General features: G+C 39.7%; 1 protein-coding gene across 13 annotated transcripts in view; it reads right to left on the bottom strand.

Moving 5' to 3' along the window:
• Window positions 1-23,727, bottom strand: part of EBF1 (EBF transcription factor 1) — a 405,899-nt gene that overhangs the window by 24,709 nt on the left and 357,463 nt on the right. For all 13 annotated transcript variants that reach the window (XM_008015160.3, XM_008015161.3, XM_008015162.3 and 10 more), the window contains exon 11: window positions 10,245-10,333. In XM_008015160.3, the coding sequence (XP_008013351.1) occupies window positions 10,245-10,333 (89 nt within the window). The remainder of the gene's footprint in view (window positions 1-10,244; window positions 10,334-23,727) is intronic.

The raw sequence follows: 23,727 nt of genomic DNA, 5'->3' as shown, positions 1-23,727 counted from the left end.
CACTTTAGAGTAAATTGAAATGGAAAGGAGGAACATAAATGAGGTATAGGTAGCAAGTAGTTATTTCCAGGGAGGCATAAAATGCCAAATGTGTAACAATTATATTTTACAACCCCGCATTCTAAAGGCTTCGTAGCATTTTAGTATATAAGAAGATTCAGCTGAAGCTTCAACTGCCCCACAGAACATTCTAGCGCATACTTTTTGCCCAGAGTCTTTTTAAAAAATGAAATTCAAACCACAGTAAAAATCTCTAGACATTTCCAGAACAAAGGAATTAAACATTTTGAGTCTACTGCTATTAATACCAGAGGCCAAGGCACCAAAAGTATTCTAGTCTGGAGAAAATGCAGCAGGAGGACCTCTTCTGAACCTCCTCTAATTTTAAAGTTGATTTTATGTTCAGATTAGATGACAGCCCTCTTACTTCTCAAACATATTATTATGAACCAGCATGCGGCGTGGTTGGAGGTAAACCAGAAAGCCTTGCCTTTGTTAAAAACATGGTGTAGGAGACTCTGAATCATATGAAATTAAACTAGGTTGTAAGCTAACGCCACTATATCAACGTAAGACATAGTAACTTACGTGATTGACTTTTACAGTGGAAAGAAAAAGGCTGTTTTCAAGCAACTGTTATTGCCTCAATGGAAAAAAAAAAAATCAATGAAAGTGAAATGAACAAGAGATTTTGTCTGAGTTGCAGTTAATACCACTGAAGAGCTATGGATATTAAAAGGTCAACAAATAAATTAGCCAGAGTGTTATGAAGTGAATGATTTGGCTCATAATTTTATTGAGTGAAAATTGTTCGCTGCCTATTAGACCAGGTAATTTTTATCTGGTGCCTCAATTACTGTCCCGTAAGCAATAATATAGTTGTAAGAGCTGTTGGTTCGATCGCGTGACCTCTGAGAAGCTGGCTAGGACAGCTGACTTTACTATGATGGATAACTAAGCTTGGGCTCCATGAGGTGCCAAGCTCCCCTTTCCTGCAAGGGGATCTCATAAAAGAAACATTACAGCTTGATTCATTTTACCAAAATGTTCGACTTTTCAAGTGTCAGCAGTTAAGTATAAATTGTGAAACCAGGTATTTCTGAGAAGAGTTATGACAATGGCTTTCCCCTCCCTTTTTTTGGTCTCCTGGCATTTTCTTCTAAATGGTGTCATGGTAATTGGTGAATGGGAGCCTGGGGTGCTTCCCGCCACAAATACAGTGAAAAATGGTGTCTGCACCCTTGTGACTATGACCTGCTTGGAGGTACAGAGCTGAACTTGGTAACCTCTGGCGGGATCTTCTTATTCCAATTCATTGTACTGGTTTAAGACCAACGCTGTGGGTTAGGTCCTGCTGAGTGCCTTGGAAATCGACTTTCTGATCAGGATAAAAGTCTCTGCTTAAAGAGAAAGCTCTGGACAGAGGTGCCTTTTTCAGGGGTAGGTTGTAAAGTCAGCACATGAAACAAAAACGGCCTAGAGTCAAAATTACCCTTGAAAATCTTTTAAGTCACCTTTAAGTCGCCAAGGCCTGGGCTTTTAGAAAACACAAAAAGCCAAAAATTAACTACTTCTGTTTCTCTTTGTCTTTTGACTGTGGCTTCTCTTTCCCTAGGCCAAGGCTGAATAAATACCGAGCTTAAAAGTAAAAGGACTGCTCAGTAAACAAAGAGATGTATTTGTCATGTACACATACGTGGATGTGTTTGTATGTATGTTTGGTGTATGTGTATACAAATGCATGTGTATATTTCTATTTTTGGATGCATACTATAGGGAAACTTGAGTGATATGTTTCCATACTATATAGATACATAAAGGAGGCAAAAATATAAATTGCTTTTGCTTCTTAAACTGTTGAGCATGAACATCATCGGTTATTATATGTATCTCCAGACAAACGATATCTGTAAATGATAATTCTCAAGGCTTTACAGATGGTCCTGAGTATAACTGCAGTTAGAATCCACTGCTTCAAGACTGTTGGGGCTTGGTACTTATTACTCCAATGCTCCACTGAAGTGTTACTCAGGGCTGAAAATAGTGAGCAAGACTTAAGACCTCCAAGCATCACTGTTCCGAAGGGCTTCAGTCTTTAAGGGGAGGATGTTGGGTGGCTGGAGGTAGAAATGAGTTCACCCTTTGGTTCTCCTGTCACCTACCCTTGAACTAATAGGTAATTATGTTCAATGCCCCTGTATGCAGGGTATGATATGAAGTAGGTTAAACTTAATCCTCCCCATCAAGAACTCAGTGCTAAAAAAGAACTTGAAAGAGTTCCATCACTAAGCTATTGGATAACGGTTATTGCAAGTCCCTCCCATAATGACTCTGCAGCTAAAAAGGGAAAGCATGGTACCCAGGGTTTGTTTGCATTTACAGGTGAGTTCTTGCTGCCACTTCCACCTAGCTCAGCCCTTTGTGAGCTAACCTCAGGCGTAGGCCACCACTTGCCTCCTTCTCTAACCAGGCTGGAAGGGTTTTAAGATTGATATTGTAAGTTGGCTTTTTTCCTTAAAATGTCTTAATTCTGGGAGGCACTGCTTAGGGATATAGGCTCTGGATCTGGAGTCCAATAGACTTGGCTCAAATCCATGTTCTGCTATGTATTAGCAGTGTAAACACATGCCTCTGTGTTCTCATCTGTAAAACAGCGTTAATACCAACACCTGGTTCAGTAGATTATATTTAGTTAGTGCTTATCAGGCAATAACCAGCAATATTATTATTAATCCCCATTTATTTTCCAAGGAACTCTGGCAAAAATATATGCATTCTTACAGTCAATGTGTATTGAGTGCTATGTTTGAGATGTAATCCTATTTTCAAAACTCTATAAAAGACTCTAAATGGACCACTGGTTAGGAAGTATGGGAAGTTAGGAAACCTCCACTTACTAGCTGCATAAGCTTGAGCAAGTTACTTGTCCTCTATGAACCTCAGTTTCCTCATCTCTAAAATGGGAAGGAAACAATAATGACAAGCAGAAGAATTTGCCACAAAATAAGTCGGCTCAAGATAAATAACCTAAAGAGGCGAGAATTACAACTTTCATGAGGGCCATCGGCCTTTTAAGTGAAGCCACAACTTCTAGCCCTAGGTAAATTACATGTGTAGGCATTTGTGTGTGCATATTCATCACGCACACACGCATGCACACACAGGAATTCTAAATGCAATTTCAGGGGTACACAGATCCAGGCTAAACTCCCTGGATAAAAGAAATATCAGGAGTAGGGGATACCAAGCCCCTAAACTGAGCATGTTACCAAATGGGGAAATGGAATCTGCCTGTAAGTTTTCTGGTAGATACAGGGGGAATTGGACCGCATTCCATAGCTTGTGTTTTTGACAAGAGAATACAGAGACAAAATGTTTCCTGGAATCAAACTCAAGCATGTTTTTTTCTAAGAGCTGAATATACCATAAGTTTCGCCATTTGTTTCTGTGTTTTTGTCTGAGGAGGGTCACTTTCACTTCAGGATATAATGTTAATCGAGTTTCCTCAAATTAAAAAAGTAAATAAATGAGAAAGAGAAAGAGAGATAGTGAAAGCGAGAGAGACGCTAGTGTCAGTGTGGAAGATGAAGATGTTAAGTTTTTCTTTATCCTTTGCTGAATCCCTTAGTCATCCCCTTTCTGCTAGGAGGCAATGTGGTTATGCAAAGATTTCTTATTTGTATTTTCACTGATGCAACTGCAGGTTTTGAATTACTGGTAGTCTTTGCATAAAGACTAAAACAATAAAAGCATAATTAGAATACATTGTATACAGCCAACTCCAGTTTTATTTTGCCCCAGCTCTGTATTTATGATAAATCACTAAACATGAACGCTCTTTAGGGAGGGTGATTTTAGGTCTCATCTCTCCACTGAGCAAAAACAGTGCCTGTGACTGGAGCCTGAATTTCAATTTTGCAAGTGTACAGTTGAAGTGAATAATATTTGGCACAATGCAGTGCACAACTGAGCCACTAAATGGCTGATTTACTAAATTATTATTAGATGAGCCCTTGCTGTTCCAAATGAAAGTGCAGTCACTGTCTTCCTTCATGGTGTGTTCAAATTGTTCTGTGTTTAAATATTCAGCATGAGGCTAATGTGAACTGATGAACTGAGACTATAAACATTCACTTTCAATACAGATAGAGCGACAGAGATGCAACATATCATGTGGCCCACAGAGGTGAAAATGATTTATATTTAAGGATGTTGCTGCCGACTTCCATTACTTTAAGGTACTCTTAATTAGCCTGGTGTTTGAAATGACTAATTCACATGTACAGGGAGAGCCGCTTCATAGAGGCTGAGATTTTCGAATGCCAGTGAAGGAGTAGCTACCATGAGGATTTGCTACCTCTGTATTTCCAAGGAAGCCTTGAGTTCCTTCATGGCGGGCTGGCCACACAGCACCAGCAGACTAGCATGTCTGCCAGAGATACTGTGGGGCTTTGACATTCAGTGTGCTTTTGGAGACCCACCAAAAGGGTCCATAATCCTTCCTTCCCACCATCCACCCTCCTGGTGTTCACCTCCCTTATAATCCCAACCTTCTACACAGCCAGCCACACTGATACTTCAATCCCCATGTCACCAGCTTCTTTACTGACACCTGCTGGAATGAACAACAACCTTTTGCTCCTTGGACAAATAAGACCCTCCTCTCTCTTCCCCTTTGAGGGCAGTTATAGGCAAGCACTTAAAATACTGTGATCACTTACAGTAGATTAGAATTTTTTATTGGTGCTGTGTTGCCATAACAACATGAAGACAGCAGATGACTTAAGCTAAGCTTGCAAAGCAAAAGGCTGCTCATCTGGCAGTTAAAATGAATACAGTTCATTTCACAAGTTTCCCATATGGACGCTTAGTGTATGGTAATGAGGAGACCATATGGTGAGAGAAAATGCACTGAGAACAATTGGGTTCCACTGGCTGAGTGGGAAGTTGGGAGAGAAAACCCGGGTGAGAGATTCTGGTGCGCTCTCTGGGTTCAAGGTTTGGCGGAGGTTTGTTTGGGACTGTTGTTTTCCACAGGGGTTTCGCGTTTCTTAATCCGTTCCTTAATATGTCGGCTGTGTGAAATGACAAACATCTTGCAAATTTTGCAATATCATTCATCACAAACTGTCAGCAGTGTTTGCAAATCTGACTTGCAAGATCTTTTAAATGTGTTGTTCTTAAAAGGCAACAGTACTAAGTTTTTAGACAAAGTGCAGGAAAATTTAAGCACTTCTGACAAGCAGAAACATTAACAGTAATCATTTTAAAAACACTCGCATCTTTTGCCTGCATGTTTAGCTGTAAATAATGCTAGAATGTATAAAAGCTTTAAAGTAAAAATGTAATAAATACTTTTTATTATGTTTCATAAAGGATAAAAAATGCTTTGAGCTATGTCTATGTGTTATCTATACATGCAGACGTATAGAGATGGATGACTCCCATTCTCCTTACTACTAACCAGATTGGGGACCTGGGAGGACAGCTTGAAAAAGGCTCTGAAGTCAATTCTGTACTATACATGCTTCATAAAAGATGAATATAAATGCATTAGTTAGACACGGTGAGCTAAATTAGAAGGTCAGGCAGGGCTGGGAGGGCTGAAAAATCACACAACCAATGAGTGTAATTACTCTTTTTTAAGTCTATTAAGTGGTGTTGTTCTATCAAGGCTCAGGGGTATAGGACATGAAGAACAAGATAAAGTAATGTGTATTTATTACTCCCACTGGATCAATTTACCAGATATTTTCAGCTCCATAAAGCAAAATACACAAATGCAGCCTTTGTTACTTTTCCCAAACTGCTTTATTTTCTCTAAAAGAGGGGCTGGCTCTTGGAGAAAAGACTCATTTGCCCTGAGAAGGTCCCCAGGCCAAGCCTTCTCAGTAAGGAAATGAGAGAAAGCTGGTGAGAATCTACATAAGGTTGGGGGCCAGGTGTCTGCAGAGGAGACACCTCAAGGCAGAATTATTGGGGTCTTCATATCTGCAGGAGAACTGGGAACTCAACATAGTGAAGACAGTGAGGCTACTGACCCTGAGGGCCTGAGTTTGAATCGTAGTTTTCCCACTTGCTAGCTGTGACGTCGTAGCAAGTCATTCAGACCTCTGGGCACTCTAACTCCTCATTTGTAAAATGGGGAACACCCATGGTGAGAGGATTAGTGGCCCCCATTTACTGGAGTCTCACTAGATGCCAGGGATGCCTCTTGGCATAAATTATCTCATTAACACCTAACAACAACGCCGTGAGGCAGCTGCTTTACAGAGGAGAAACCTGAAGCGTGGGAGGTTGGGTCGTGTGCACCAAGTAGTGGATCTCGTTTCCAAAACGCACATCTTTCTGACTTGAGAGCCCACTCTCTTGGCCTCTGTGCTCTTCGAAAACCTTAATAATGCAGTGCTGGGCTCACAGTAGGCATAAAGTAAACATTCCTTGCTTCCTAGGGTTCACAGCTGACACGCCTGACGCCAGTTAAACTCAGGGTGTGCTCTCACTGCCTTAGGGCTAAGGCTAACTGACCACTCATGAAGGCAACTAACATACTGCAAGGGGACGGAGATACCTCTGACCTTGAACACAGAGAGCGCTCCTTGCTCAGTGTATCCGGATTGCATCACTGCAGCCATCAGCATCTCAGAATTTCTGATCGACCACGTTCCCCATCCCCTCCACCTCTAAATTACAAGAAGAGTCAACCTTGACCCCAAAGTTGGTCACATGTTCCTCCCCTTCCTGCCAGGATCCAGAGAGAAAGGCGAAACTGTATGAAACAGAACAGAATGCTGTGATTTAAAAACCTTAGCCTGCCCTTTTCTCCCTGTGTATATGAAAAAGGAAACCAAAAAACATCTGGGGTTAGCATAATTACAGTATTTTAAATTTGTGTGTACAGCAACTATCACTGATGGTGACTTTCAGGGACAAAATAATTTACAGAGCAGGATTCCGCCTGCTCCCGTTTTCCTATTTGGTAAATGGGAAAGATGTCTGCTGCCCCAGCTTCTCTCGCAGGAGGGACTCCAATAAAACAAAGCACGTCCAAATTTTTTTGAAAAAGAACAAGCCTGTATACAAAGGCATATTATTATGGAAAGCTGTCTGCTTGGTCTTTGGAGCAGTTTCATTTGACAGAATATGTGGGTGGTTGTATGAATCTAGCTTTGTCTATTCACAAACACATGGGTTTAATAAAGAGGAGTTTGTTTTTTAAGGTGTGTGGTCCATAGCTCACTGAAACACTCCTGTTTGACAAACACTGACCATGATCCTAAGAAAGGCGCAGCCCATTTTTATGCCCCTAACAATGGACAGCAGGAGTATAAATCTCCCCAGTCCACAGGAATACCTTGTGCTGGCTCCATCCGCCACTTCCTGACCCTGCCCTTGAACTCTCTCCACTTTAACATTCAAAGCCAAGAGGACAGCCACTTGGCTCTGAGTCACACTGAGAGCTTCCTGGGGTGGGCTCTGGCCAGGCCTTGCACGATCAAGTGGCTAGATGCAAGCCGTGGAGTGTTTCCTTAACACACAAATCCATTGTGTCCTTGATTACTCTTTCCAAACCCAGGAAACAAGGGTTGGGAATTTTACCATCAGGGACAAAGTGACACGTGCCTATGCTATTTGTTCAACATTTCTGAACATAACATGCAACCATAAAAGTGTTTTCAAAAGTAAGTATGCAAACTCAACCCTAGATTCCATTTCTCTCCTTTCCTTTCTAATCAGAAAAAGGACTGTCTGGTTTCTGTAGACCTCAACCATTAAACCAGATTTGTCTTCTAGTTCTGTTACCCAGGCTGGAGTGCAGTGGTGGGTATGTCTCACTGCAGCCTTGACCTCCTAGGCTTAAGCAGTCCTCCCACCTCAGCCTCCCAAGTAGCTGGGACTACATGCACACACCACCATACCTGGCTAACTTTTTTCATTTTGCAGAGATAGGGTCTTGTGATGGTGCCCAGGCTAGTATCGAATTCCTGGCCTCAAGCAATTCTCCCACCTCTGCTTCCCAAATTGCTGGGAATACTGGCATAAGCCACGGCTGACTAAGTATTTTTAAAGTGGCAACTCTGGGCCAGATGCTATGCCAAGGACACCCATGAGATGACTTCTCTTCATCCTTACATGATCCTATGATCCCCTATGAGCTAGCATGATTAATTATCCCCATTTTATCGATGAAGAAACTGAGGCACAGAGGAGAAATCACATGTTCAACTGCTCACTAGGATTAGGATTTCCTGTTCTGCCGAGATTGGGTGGAAGAGCTCTCAGAAGCAAGGGTCCTATTGTTACTCAACTGGCAAATCATCATAGCTACCTTTTGTTAGCTCTAAATAAGTCATTGAAATGTAACTTGAAAAGGTACACCATAGCACCGTCCCCATTTTACAGATGAAGACACTGAGGCACAGAGAGGTAAACAATTTTGACCTAGGTTGCATAGCTAGAAAGTGGCCTATGTCTGAATTCTACCTTGTCCAACCTGACTCCCCTCAATACCTCCAGTGGACTCAAGAGATCAAATGGTAAAGCAAGTGCTAAAGTGAATACAGTGCCCAAAGGGAACAATGGGAAGAATCTGGCATGGTACCCCTGCCTTTGTTCTAACACTAAGACAGCTAAGGCACCTACAATTAGTCAGACCCACATCATTTATATCATCGTGCTATAAAATTACCAGTTGTCCCATAGGAAATTCATGGGACCATGTTCTTGCTAGACAGAGGAACCTAATGGTAAATCTCTCCATAGACCATCTATGCCATGGGTGGAGACTGCTGTTTATTATTATATTATTTAATCTACTAAATAATAACCTGTAGATGATGTAATTGCTTACCAAGAATAAATTGGGTTGGAAAAGGAAAGGGAAGGACAGCACTTCAGTGGAAGTGAGGTTGTTCTGGGAAATTGAAGGTTGAAACTGAAGGCATCATCTCTGAAAACTGAAGGTGTTTTCCCCCCTCAGTTAAGATGGAGGACACATGCCCTTGCTCATCACAGTCCTTCCTCTCTTGGAGCAGTTAGCACCCCTCCTCCCCATGCGCCTCACATCTGTGTAGTGACCTGAGGGGTAGGTTTCTCCCGGACAGGGCCAGTTCTGACAGGTGGCCCTGCCTACAAAGGCAGCCAGCACACAGATAGGATTTGATGACGAACTGGTCCCCCAAGGAGGTTCACCGAGCTAAGAAGGATGGCAACTTCATTTTCACAAGGGTTTTACAAGGATACCTGGACCTGGAAATGGCATATCTCTAGATTTACTGTGGCAAGAAAGAGTCTTTGAAACTAATTCAATTTAATGTTAATAGTTTTTACCTGTGTAGTAAATGAAGCTTTTTGCTGTCAGTAAACAGTGAATGGAAGCTCAACGAATTCCGTACTTTGAGCTTCCTTCACATTTAACTGCCTGCTTCTGAGTCCTCACAGAATGTTGGTTGCACTTTTCTTTAATGTGCTATTTTTGGTTATGATTAGTTGTATTTGGGACTCTCTCCCATATACAGCCCAAGTTCCTGAGGTATAGGGATGGGGACATCCCAAACATTCACAACAGGTATGCAATAGTCAATAAAGGTCAGTTTCCTTCTGTCTGCACTGGCAGTTAATGATGTATTGGTGACATATATGACTCTGTCTTGAATTTTTGCTTAATGTCTCTCATATTTGTGCCTATTTTCCCAACTAGGTAGAATGCCTTAGGAGAAGAGAGGTTATCTTTGCCCAATCTCAGGATCTACCAATACATTCTGAGCTCTAACTATTCTCCTCTTGCCAGGACTAAGTACGGATCCTCATAGACAGAAATTTGGTGTTCCTTTTTCTTTTGAGAATTGGTAAGATGTAGCAATTAAGTAGCTCAGACTCTAGGGTCATGCTGCATAGGTTGGAATATCAGTTTAGCAATTTACATGCTATGTGACCTTGGGCAAATTATTATTTAATCTCTCTTTGCTTCATTATTTTCTCTTCTAATATAGGAATGGTAATAGTACCAACATCAGAGTGTTGTTGAGAGGATAAAATGGCATAGCAGATATAAAAGTAAGCACGGTGTTGTCTGGCACATAAAGTGCTTGCTACTTTTATTATTGCTTACCTTATGGCACCAAACACACAAAACACAAAAATATGAGTTGTTTACCTATGAACTAATTTTTATCAGCAGCAGAGTTTTCTGCAAATCACTCAAGTCCAAATTTTCAGAGACTACAAAAAGGCAGTATCCTCACCTTTGGCAAACGCTCAGGGTCACCAGGGTGTCGAGGAATGACCTTCTGTAACCTCTGGAAACCATAATCGATGGTGGGTTCGTTGAGCGCTGCAATAAAGAAGTCACACGATTAGTACATTTTCAAGAAATAAAGCAGAACATGGCTTGCAACACTAATGGTATGGAAATAACCAGGTAGTCCAAAGTTTAATTGATACTTTTGAATTGGATCAGAAGATGATTATGTGAATGATCTCTTTGCTGAACTTTCCACCATCTGCTTTATACCACGATGGGGAGTGACCTGCCCAAAAGAACATTAGGAGTAGGTCTTGAACAGTGTTTCTTTGGCCAAATTCTACACTCCTTATGTGATCATAAATAGAAAGTAAAATGGTATTTGATGTGAGATTTTTAGGATTCACTTTAATTCGGTTGCTCAGGTAAAAACACTCAAGGGCTTGCCTGGCAGTATCTATACCCTGTAAACAGCAGGAGAATTAAAAGTATCTGCTTAACTGCAAAATCCTTAGCGGACCTCAGGCGATGCAATATCTTAGCACAGTTAAGCATGCAAGAGGCTGGTGAGAGCAGAGGAGAGTGAGTAGAAGTGAATCTTCCAGGTACGGAAAGCCAGTGCCACCCTTGCAAGAGTCTGCAAAGGGGATGGGTATTGAAAATGCCCTGATTCAAAACCCTCATATCTGAAATGATAGATCCTTTCACCAGCATTGATATTATTTGGAACCAGCGTCTGTGAAGTACTAGCTTAGAGCAGCCGAGTCTCCAAAAATAATCCTTGAAAAGACCAAAAGAAGAACAAACCTGGAATAACATTTGGAGACCATGGACCTTGCTGTGTGCACACTGACCATACACTCTTCAAAGCATGCCTAAATTAAACACAATATTAAGTGGACTCTGGTCTATCATTTTCAAAATTTCTCCCTGGTATATGAAATATCTTCAGGCTGTCTCGCGTGAAACAGTGGAGATGCAAAACATGGCAGCTCCTATGCATAGCCTCCACCTCCCTGTATTCTCTAAGTAAGGGGTAAGTGGGTGTTTTAAAAATTTCTTTTCTTTTTTAGTGTAATCAAAGTGTTCAACCACATATTTTCTCACATGCTGAATAAAAAAGACCGTCTGTGTAGTTCTGACATTTAGCTATACATTAAAAAACAAGTTGCCACACGCTTTACTTAAAATGCATTTCCATTAACCTAAATTTTAAAAGTAAGATTCATACTAGTACTAACTTTAAAAAAACTGTATTAAATTCAAATAGGTCCCAAGGCTAATGGAAGCAATTTGTATACCAACCCAAACTGACTGGCCCACTTTTCAAAATACAGGTATGATAATCTTGTGGTTTTAAAAGGACATTTAAATTGAAAGACTGTGAATTTAGTACATAATTATACCAATAGAACCCTTTAACTTGTCAACTTGTAAATCTAAAAGGCTATCAATCATTTCTAAAGAGGAAATAAACCTTAAAATTCCTTGATTGACAGTGCTTACTTTTTATGTAAGGAAAAAAAGAAAGGAAAAAAAGGCTGCATAAAGTGGCCAGAAATCCATTTACAAAAGTACATTGTTTTACATAGGTGAGTAAAAAGCCAATAATTACACCTCCAAAAGCACATAAATCAAAGTAAGTACTTTTTCTTCACTTGTATATTTTAAGTTAGATGAACTTTAGGTAACTTTTTATTAAAAAGATTTTTTCCCCAAATGCAATGCTTATTGAAGTCATTAATAGAGTGGCATTTTCATTTAAGATAATGTAATCATTTTTGCAAATATGAGATTTAGTCAACCCTCCCCCCCATTTCCAAACAGTAAACTTTCAACCTGTCTCTTGTGGAAATTAACTAAAATTACACCCAGGTGTACCAAATCTTTCTATCTATACTAGTATATGAGTTAGGACACAATATTTATTATTCTTTCCATTTTATGAATTTCTAAACCCTTGAGAAGAATTCTTTTTTCAAATTAGACTTGTAGAGAAAATGCCATAGAATTCTTTATTCAGGGAAGCTGTTACTTGTAAAATCCACGGTATTTAATCAAGAAATGCATGAGAGAGACAGGAATGAGCACCAAGGTTTATTTATCATATCCACCCTCCACCCACAATGCTACTTGCCAACAAAAATGTTTAACCATAAATAGTAGCTTTAGACAATTAAATGCACCATTTTAGTATCTGAAAACATAATTCAGCATCTTGAAAATTCTAATTCTTGGTTTTACTTTTCAGTCTAAGGTACCAATAAAATTGGAATTGTTGCCCCACCTCTTCAATCATTAGCATAATGAATTCCTATTGTATCTAGAAATTCATGGTTGTTAGCTGAATGACTGTCTGATGTATGGTGGGGAGGGATATGTTTCTCCGGCTATATGGCCAACTCACAGAGGAATGACCGACAATATCAGCAATTAAAAGAACCAATTCAAATATCATATGGAACTAATAGCTAAAGAGCTGAGGAGAAGTCATTCTGCTGTCACAGAGTGATTGAATTAGACATATTAAACTCATTATTCAAAGAAAAATAAGGATTTACTCCATGGACGTGCACTATGAGAGAGGAAATATTTAAAGAGTAAGGCAAGGGTTTTTAACTTATGTCCCATGTCTTTATGATTTGCTGTCTGTTCATAGTTTTAAACAAGTTAACCGGCCCTCAACACAGGTATTGAATATTACAATGGAATTGTCCAGTGCTGCAGACAAAGCTAACATTAAAGATGCTAGACAAAGCTCACTGTCCTAGATCCAAAGGAACCTGATGATTTATCTGATTGCACTGACTAGAGAAAAAAATTAAACCAGTTACTGAGTGCGGGGGAGCCATCTGACAAAGACTGTTATTTTAATTGCCCCCACAAAAAATATATTAAATATCTGGGAAGTGAGGGATGGCTAATTTAAGGCACCCCCATGGAATAGAATATGATGCAATCCTCAAAAGCAATGACATAGGAAAAAATATTTACTGATATATTGCTTGGTTAAAAAGTAGATTACAGGAGCATGTATACAATATAGTTACTTTTTTAAACAAGCATATATAGAATAAAGAAAATGTGTCTGTGTATAAACTGCCAAATAGTAGTTGTTTCTAAGTAGTGGGTCTTAAAGTGCTTTTCTTCCTGCTCTTTTTGCTGTTAATTTTTTAAATTTTCCACAATGAACATGTATTACTTTTATAATCAGAGAAAAAGGTTAAGAGCAAGAGATTGTTGCTGAGATGGAATCTGACCTGCTTGTATAAAGTAATGACATAAGAAACTATGCTTTAAAAGGGGTCTGTATACCCTTTAATAACCTTGCATAGGTTATTACAGACCATAAGAAAAATAAGTAGTATACTTTTGGCCAGTTGTATAAATATGTGACTATTCATAAACTCTCTGAAAATCAACAGAGAGGGTAACAGGGAGGAATCATAAAGAATGGTATATTTATTTCATCAGTGGGGGTAGTCATACCTTAGGGACATACATCTACTCTGCAAGAATGTAATATAAAGTTAATCCTTCAACAAAGTGACCTCATTGTACTCAAGCGCAGGGCTCAGGAGGCACCAGAAGAAATGGGACTAACCAATTTTTTTTCCCCTTAAACTTGGGACAATTCCGAGAATCTGGTAGAGCAAGAAAAAAAAAAAAAAAACTTAATTGGACACAATTAACCACAAATAAAGAAGCATGAGCATCTTAGATTGAAAAAAGAAAAACAGATGAAGCTGTAAACTGCAAGAGGAATGGAATGATGAGAACAGCTTGTGTGGCCCTGCTTCCAAATACCCAGTCCACACTCTCTGAAAAGGGTTTGAGAGGGCGTCACCCTAAACCAGTTAGGAACGGTAACTGAATGAGGAAGGATCGTAGGTTTAGAAGAATCCGTTATCCCAAATAGAAAAGCCTCAATGTTTATATCATGAGAATAAAATGGGGCCAATGTATGCATTTTAAAAATTCCAGAAGACATTATACATTTATTCAGCAATCATTTTTAGCGCTTACCATATGCTCAAGGAGAGGGGGTGGCATTCGTAGGAAGGAACTGTTTAGTGTCACAATACCATCAGCCCTTAAAAACAAACTTTCTGAAAGGTACACATAATCCAACCCCCAAAGACAAATGAAATCCTCTACTTGCAGAGCTGGGACACAGCTCAGCATCTCACAGTCGGGTCCTCCTCATAGTCACCACCTCTGCTCTTCTTTCTGACAAAGTCTAGGGTCACAATACACTTAATGGGGATACATTAAAGAACCATCAGGTTATTGAGGGGCCACAGCAATTGAATTCAAGCTGTCTTCCCCTGACCCCTTCAAACTCATTTACTGGTAGATATTTACTGAACCCACGTAGTAGGACTTTGTGGGGTTGTATACAGCTTATGGAGGGGTACATCTGAAACATTTCCTGCAAATGCATAAAAAGCAAGATCAAATGCTCCTGAACAGGAGAGCAAGCTTGCAGGGTGATGTCTCAGCTGAGATTTCAGAAGGATCCCCTTACCCACAGCTACGATGTGATATTGCAGAATGGATATTGGTGGGATGTATCTGTTGTATGCACCAGGATGCCATTTCAACTGTATCAACATTACTACTTTTGAAAAAAAAAGTTTATGAAATGGTTAAAAGAATCAAACCATTTTATTCTGGCTTTATGTTGGGACTGCTTATAGAGGGGCTTTAGCTTCCTTCCGGATCTCATCATCTAGAGGGCTTTAGGTTCCTTCTAGATCTCATCATCTCAGACCCCTAAAGGCAACCAGTAACTTTTATTCCAACCAGTCTCTCAGCCTTTCCCTTTATGGGCTTCAATCCACGTGGTGGTCAAGACAGAACAGCTCTGGTTCTACAAAGTTACAATCTCTAATGTCCAAATGTGCATGCAGCATGAAATGCTATACGCAAAGAAAATCGAGATAACACAATTTTTTATGCACTCATACTAATCACAAGCTTTCCTCTTCATGAGTGAATTCTAACCAAATATACATGTGGCCTTTTTATGCCTGTAGTCTCTTTTTCTTTTTTTAAAGAAATCCTCTTCACAAACACATCAAATAAAGGAAATTCTCTGTAAGGGGGTTTATTTGCAAATTAAAATCATATAGTCAAGCCAGATGCATTCTCAGTTATGAAAATTGATTTTTCTCTTTTTGGAGTTTCCTTTTAAAGAAGTCACTCCTCCGTCCCCCTTAACTTCTTGAATACTTATTCTTGGAAACAATGGAAATGAGAGGCTGCAGAGTTCTGTTCAGAAACACCAGGGGAAAAGTGCTTTGGGTGCCATTCCAACATTGGCTCACAGAGTTCCCTGCTTTTATAGCTTAGCAACTCACTGCCGTGCTTTCACATATTTCTGGGGTTTTAATTTCCTTTTTTTAATGGTTGTGTGACATGATGTCATTTTGACTGGAAATAAAAAGAAATGCAGATATTAGGAAGGCAATATTAATATTCTATTGCCATTTAATGTCCAAACAAATATCTAGACTCTATGCCAAGTAATAAATAAAACCTCATAGCAGAGGCAATGATAAAACTAGCACCTGGGTCTCCAAGCTTCCCTGGTGACTACTCTATATTTGAACTAAAGGAGTAACAGCAGAGCATTTCCCTCCAAGGCAGATCCATTCTGGGCATGAGAGTTATTACATATGTGTTAGGCAGAGACTTTTTGTTCCATAATGGCCCCATTTTTCCCTCAGTCACTAAATTAACAACCAGAGGTAAACAATAAAACAGCAAGTTATCTTCACAAATCTATCTTTAAGACTGAGTTTAAAATATATAAACCGAAAAATCAACCAGAAACCTAAACAAGGCCAGAAATATTGTTCATGAGGAAATTTGTTGCACTTCCAGCCATTTGGATATTTCATTACCTGCCTAGATGTTTGATGCACAAACGGCACGCCAGGTCACCTCTTCGGTGGAAGCGATACACTTCTTAAGAAACCTAACACCAAATTCCTTGCAAGTAGAGCTCCTGCTTTCCCCATGAAATGCTTTTACAGCTGGGTGCCCCTGCCTCTGGAGCGAGTGAGGCTCAGGAGGGCTTCAGGGGAGGACTCACTGAACCACAGAAAGCTGTAACTTTCTGCAACAAGGGTGTCAAGACGAAGCCAACATAGGCAGACTTCACCAATACAGAAGCCAGAGGAAAATTTCCAAACTGCCTCTGAACACGCCCTGATGTCTTATTTGTAGTCTTCGGGTCTCTTGATGTGTGACAACAACTTTGAGATTCAAAAATCAAGCAAAGGAAGCAATACCTCTCTCTACCACAGGCACAATCAGAGATATTAGGTGGCTTGAGTGGCTAAGTCCTTTTTACAAAGAATGTAGCCAGGGCAACATGCAAAGCAAAGGCTGAAGACAGAAGGTCAACTGAAAAGCAAAGAGCCTAGGAGGATGAAACAAAGCAGGGGCACTCGGAGGAAGACTGATGAGGGAAGATTCTCAGGACTGTAGCTTGGAGTGCAAAGAACTTGCATGTGCTTGGAAATTAACAACTCTTGGAGAAGTAAAAGCAATCAAGAAGTGGAATAAAGAATTAGGAGACTTGCTTTTGTTTTTCAAAATGAAATCACCTCACTGGTTTTCTAAAGCTAAAAGTAATATTAACATAATTATTATATTTAAGAAAATGTTTAAAGGCAGGGAAACCCCCATAATATCCCCATTCATGTAGAAGCATGATTGATATTTTAGTATGCTTTCAAACATTTTCACAATACTATTTTATATATTTTATAAAAACATAGATTATATACATGCTTATACCTATCTCTTTCTTTTTGATGTTTGTAGCTTACCATATTATACAGATAGACATAATTTATGTAACAAATCCTCCACTAACTAGAATGTAGGGTTTTTTCCCCAAAATTTTCACTGACATAAGAAGCATTATAATGAGCACTTCTCAGGATAAAATAATATGCACATTTCAAGTCTTTCAGCATACATATCTCCTAACTATCCTTCGTAAAATTTATGCCAATTTACATTTTGACAGGTTACTTTCAAAGGCATCTGCAAAAGAAAACTAATTTTTAGGATTTTGCATCTTGAAGTCAATTATTCTCTAAGTTATAAGGACCTCTGAAGATTGTAGGTGTTAACAGGCAGTCACTATGATTCCTTGTAGAGGTGCCATTTTAAACATACCCTGAGGTCATATAAGACTCTTTTCAGTAATAACAAAGTACTTTCTAGAAATTATCTCCTTGGTTCCTACAATGTGCCCTTGACGTAAATGTTAAAAATTACTCCTAATTCAAAGGTGGGAAACTGAGGCACAGAAAGAGTTGGTTGCATAAATTAGCACAGAAGCCTCATTGTTTATATTTTTGCAGTCCTTTATTCCAAGAGGACTGTTTTATGTTAATATTGATGAACCTCAATTTGCAGCACATTAACAAGTCCTGATACCAAATAAATTAAACTGCTGTTTTTGCTAAATATCTGTGAAACAAAATCCCAGCACTAGCAGGAATCTCTGTGCCTCAGCTCCTGACATTTTACACATGAACAAGCCATTTCGTGGCCTGATTTTATTACGTAAGGCTCACCATGTCAACCAACACAAACCTTTCGGGGAGGCCGCCCTGGTATTTTAAATTTGCCCCCAAATGCTCAAGAAACTGTTTTCTGTCTCATCAAGTTCTTACAGGTCTAAGCCTACAAGGAGCTCTCAAATGCTGATTTGACTTTAGAGAGAAAGAGACACAAATGCTGTCTCTGAGATACATTAAACCAATTTATACTACAACCAGTTGGCATTTTCTGGATGTATGTGAGAAGTTACTGGCAGAAGTGGAGCATCTCTTCATGAACAGACCCCTTTCTTGCCCTGGAGGGCTAACACTCTGTCTAAAATGGGAAGTAGGTGAATCTCCAATAATTAGGAAAAATTGTACTGCTCTCTAAGTGTACTACAGTTGATAAGAAAACTTGCCTGTTACTGTGTATGATGTGCTCTGAACAGCATGGCCTTCCAGGAGCCTTCATTTAGATTCTCAAATTTGATCCAAGTTTAAAACTAAAATTAAATCCCTCGAGCAAACAGAAGTTTAATGTACACAATTCTTTTTTTTTTTTTTTTTTTTTGCCTTTCAATCTTTTTTCATTTTGGTTGTTTTTTTTTATTTGGATCATTTATGATTAGGTTTCAAAGCCAAATTTGCTTCTTTAAATGAGAAGAGAAGAATAATTTCCACTGTGTAATGGATGATGGCATTTAAATATTGGAGACCAACATATTCTGTCTTTCTTAACATTTAAGGATACGTCCATAATTCTCTTCCCTACCGGCATAGTTTCTGATATAACTAGAGTAATATGACTTCTATAATTGTTCTTCAGATTTCTTCCCAAAGAGTTTTGACATTAGCTGTTATCGAGGAGGTAAAATCACCCAGCCTGTCTGATAAACATGTTTTCTTACAACCCCACCCCAGCAAGTGCTGTGACACTATACTTTTATCATCCCGTGTGTGTTCAGAATGAGCTTAGAACAGCAATTGCCGGGAATAGGCAGGCGATAAACCGCATTGATTTAACACATCTTGTTTTCAATCATGCTTGGATTTTCTGAGCACGCATTTTTCCTGTACTCTGGCTTGTAGCTTTTATCTGACGAGCTGATCCCTTTTCACTGGAAAATGAAAAGGTCGCACAATAAGACACGGTTTACTGGAACTTGAACACGCACCAGGGAAAGTATTTTAGATAAATACTGTCAGACATAGTGGAGCTGAATTTCAACAACACAATTGCTAAACAACAATACTTATTACTCTCCTAGAACAAGCCTACCAGCGACTTATGGCTCTCAGCAGGGGACAGCACCGAGTCAGGCTCCAAGGAGAAGAAACCCTTCCCTGAGCCTCGCGCTAACCAAACGCGGAGTTCTGGGCTGAAGTCCTACTTGTGATTGTTAATATCATGGTTTTATGAGACAACTCGGCAAATGACTCCCACTGTTCACAGAGTCGTTTCCTCCAAACCAGTGGACAGGTTTCAGAAGAGTTGTAACGAAGTTACAACAGAGTTCTGCAGATGGTCCCACTGGGAAGGAAAAAACAAATCCCAAGAATGGTGATAAAAAAGTGACTCCAAATCATCCACTAATTCCACTAATAAGACAGGAAACTACTTGCAACTGGAAGATATTAGAAGATTAAGTGATTATTTGGTAGCATTTTAATGAAATTAAAGAGAACTTATAACAAGTATGCCATGGGGAAGAGCTACAATGGCCTTGCAGATAAGCCTGGAAGTTTTTATCAGCCAAAGCTCCAACTTAAATAGCATCTTGATTTAAAAATAAATGAAATCAGTCTTCTTCAGTATTGACCCAACGTAAGTGATTATTTTTGCTGAGCATCTTGATCCTAAGAAGTCTCCTCCCCCTGACTATTACAGTCTAGAACCCTTTTCTTTTAATACACATTTTGTTTATACATTTATTGTCGACTTTAGAGCTCCTCAAACTTTCTCTGTTCACAACACCCTGAGTATCTCAGCAATCTCTTCAAAGCATCCCTAAGCCAAAAGCAATGCCCAACAGTTCTGTTATTAACTACTTAGATGCGAACAGCTTAACCTTTATGCGTTAGCAACTTAGTAGGATATACATACTTGAAAAAAATTGACAGAAAAATATAACATTTTGTTTCATTTTAAAATAATCACAATTTACTAGTGAAACACGTGTTCCTGGTGGGCACCACACAACTTTGCACACCTCGGAATCAGACTAAACACAGCCACCCTCATTTTCGATTCCATATTGGTTTTCTTTTTTTTTTTTTTTTTTTTTGAGATGGAGTCTGGCTCTGTCGCCCAGCCTGGAGTGCAGTGGCCGGATCTCAGCTCACTGCAAGCTCCGTCTCCCGGGTTCATGCCATTCTCCTGCCTCAGCCTCGCGAGTAGCCGGGACTACAGGCGCCCGCCACCGCGCCCGGCTAGTTTTTTTTGTATTTTCTTAGTAGAGACGGGGTTTCACCGTGTTAGCCAGGATGGTCTCAATCTCCTGACCTCGTGATCCGCCCGTCTCGGCCTCCCAAAGTGCTGGGATTACAGGCTTGAGCCACCGCGCCCGGCCTTCCATATTGGTTTTCACATGGCCCTTTTTTTTTTTTAACCACAGTAAATGCTGAAAACCAGCTTTGCAAAGGTATGACACCATCAAAAGAATGCACTATAAGGCTGGGCACGGTGGTTCACACCTGTAATCCTAGCACATTGGGAGATTGAGGCAGAAGGATAGCTGCAGCCCAGGAGTTTGAAACCAGCCTGGTCAATATAGTGAGACCTCATCTCTACAAAAGATTAAAAAATTAGCCAAGCATGATGGTGTATGACTGTGGTTCCAGCTACTTGGGAGGCTGAAGTGGGAGAAGAACTTGAGCTGGACAGGTTGAAGCCACTGTGAGCCATGATTTCACTACTGCACTCTAGCCTGGGTGACAGAGCAAGACCTTGTCAAAAAAAAAAAAAAAAAAAAAAGGCAGTATAATGTAATATTGAGTTTTGAGCTACCTTTAGACTGGTAGTTTATCCAGTATCTATCTGATGTACTTGAAGAATCACTGTTTCCCTCATGTTTAAAATATCTCATAGCATCCCAATAAGTTTGTAGGGACACCTTGGTTGATAAGTTTAGAAAACATGGATTCACTCAGAAGCATAATATGAAGTGCCACAATGAATTACATTCATTCATGTGTATCTTGTCTTCTTTTAATAATTACAACAGCAGAAGCAGCAGCTCACACTTCCTAAGGACTTACTGTGTGCCAAGCACTTATATGGATTACATATCCTTCACAACAACTCTACAAGGAGGTACTATCATTATTCCCATTAGACACAGCAGAAAACTGAGGCTTGGGGAGTTAAGACTTTGCCTAAATCCACAGAGCTAATCAATGTAGGGGCTGGGATTCAAACCCAGGCAGTCTGCCTTGATAGCCCTACTCTGAACCTGTTAATTAGAGCAGCAAGTTAGGCCAACCAAGGGCTCTTCAGAGCAGATCTCTAATAATTTTGGCTTCTAGGACTTTTGTGATACTGTTTTTGCTCTTCAGGTATCCTTCTATCTATAATCTGTTTTAGTCCTTTCCTTTGTCTCAATTTATATTCCATAAAAACACTCTAGAACTCATTTGACTTCCAGTTTCCTAATAACACACTCTTCTTCCCTTTGCCCCAACCCTTTTGGAGTAAGACTGAGCTAGATTGCAGCCAGGCTACATAATTGACCGGATATATGTTCCTTTTGGAAAAGTCACTTACATTCTTTAAGTCTTCCTCAACTATAAAGATTTAATGTGCTATTATTTGTACAGTGATTGGCACATAAATACTCAACAGGCAGTTGTTATTACTATTAATAGAATACAGGCCATGTGCTAGAAACAGGGGCAGGTGCAATGAATACAGGACTAATTAGACATATTTTTTTTAAATTTATTTATTATTATTATACTTTAAGTTGTAGGGTACATGTGCATAACGTGCAGGTTTGTTACATATGTATACTTGTGCCATGTTGGTGTGCTGCACCCATCAACTCGTCATTTACATCAGGTATAACTCCCAATGCAATCCCTCCCCCCTCCCCCCTCCCCATGATAGGCCCCGGTGTGTGTTGTTCCCCTTGCCGAGTCCAAGTGATCTCATTGTTCAGTTCCCACCTATGAGTGAGAACATGCGGTGTTTGGTTTTCTGTTCCCGTGATAGTTTGCTAAGAATGATGGTTTCCAGCTGCATCCATGTCCCTACAAAGGACACAAACTCATCCTTTTTGATGGCTGCATAGTATTCCATGGTGTATATGTGCCACATTTTCTTAATCCAATCTGTCACTGATGGACATTTGGGTTGATTCCAAGTCTTTGCTATTGTGAATAGTGCTGCAATAAACATACGTGTGCATGTATATTTACATATTCCCCACTCTCAAGGAACTCCAGAGTCTAGAGGGGCAGAAAGACACAAACAGAATCCTAAAACAGTGTGGCAAATACAACAGCAGGAAGATGCGGGGTTCTAGAACAGCGGGTGTGTTATACTTGTCTCTGGGACTCAACCTTCCCCCTTCCTTTACGCTAACTTGGAATTACAGTTCAAAGAATTCTACCACCTCTGATTCTCAAATATTACCCTGAAAATGAGTTCCATCTGGAGTAGGACACAACCATTTCAAAACAATATAAGTTCTGTGAACAAAGAAAAAAATAGGTAGGAGACACCTAATTAAGAAGGGATTCATTTCCAGACTTGGGATGTTTTATACTGTTTAATTAATTAAATAAAATTGCAGGCTTGCTGTATATAAGGCCCCATGCTTAAGAAGATAAAAAGAAAAAGATGTACAGCATGCAAGTCCAGTGCTCTGTGCATCCCCAGCTGGAAATGATTCTATTTGAAAAACTCTTCTAGGCACTGTGCCATACCTTGAGAAGAACATAATCCAGTGGGGAAATAGGCCTGTATTTGGCGAACCAAAAAGATACAAAACTGTAGCATTACTAATATAAAATAGTACACTGCACCCAAGGAGGAAAAACTAATTCTCTGTAGTAGAGTCAGGAAAATACTTAGCTCAGATATCTGAGTTGGGTATGGAAGGATAAATAGGATTTTTCTACTGAAAAGGACAGGAAAAGCATTCCAGGCAATAGGAACAGAACGAGCAAAGGGAAAGAGTTATAGAAAAGATGTGTTCAAGTAGGGTTGGATGCTCCAGTTTGGGGAGAGTACAGCTTAACATGTTGAGAGTGAACTGTTAAAGGTTAACCATGAGTAACAGTATTGGCCTTGGTGCCTTGCTAAGAACAGGTAGACAACAAGGAGTCATTTAAGATTTTTGAGATCATAGGAGCAACATGATGTGATCAACATTTTAAAGAGCCAAAGAAATAAAATGAAGGCTGGCTCTTAAAGGCAGCATTATTGCAATAATCCAAATGGAAAATAAAAGACCAACTAATGATGGGGTAGTCATGGAGGAAAAAGTAGATTTCAGAGATATTTTAGAATAAAATCTACATGAATTCAGTAATATGCCAGATGTAAGGGGATAGGAAGAATGGGGGATGACTGACTTTTCTAATTTATCTGACTGAGTGGAAACAGTGGCCATTTTGCAGAAAGAAAACTATATACAGGAGGAAAAAAACTCATGAGTTCAATTTCAGACATGCTGGAATTTAGATGCCAGAAGAACATCTAGGTAAAAATATTTAGTAGACAGTTGAGAATAAAGAACAGAAGCTCAGACTGGGCACGGTGGCTCACGCCTGCAATCCCAGCACTTTGGGAGGCTAAGGTGGGTGGATCACTTGAGGCCAGGAGTTCAAGACCAGCCTGGCTAACATGGTGAAACCCTGTCTCTACTAAAAACGCAAAACTCAGCCAGGTGTGGTAGTGCATACTTGTAGTCC

Source organism: Chlorocebus sabaeus, chromosome 23 (genome assembly GCF_047675955.1).
Source record: "Chlorocebus sabaeus isolate Y175 chromosome 23, mChlSab1.0.hap1, whole genome shotgun sequence".
Lineage (NCBI taxonomy): Eukaryota > Metazoa > Chordata > Mammalia > Primates > Cercopithecidae > Chlorocebus > Chlorocebus sabaeus.
This window is presented reverse-complemented; position numbering and strand designations above follow the sequence as displayed.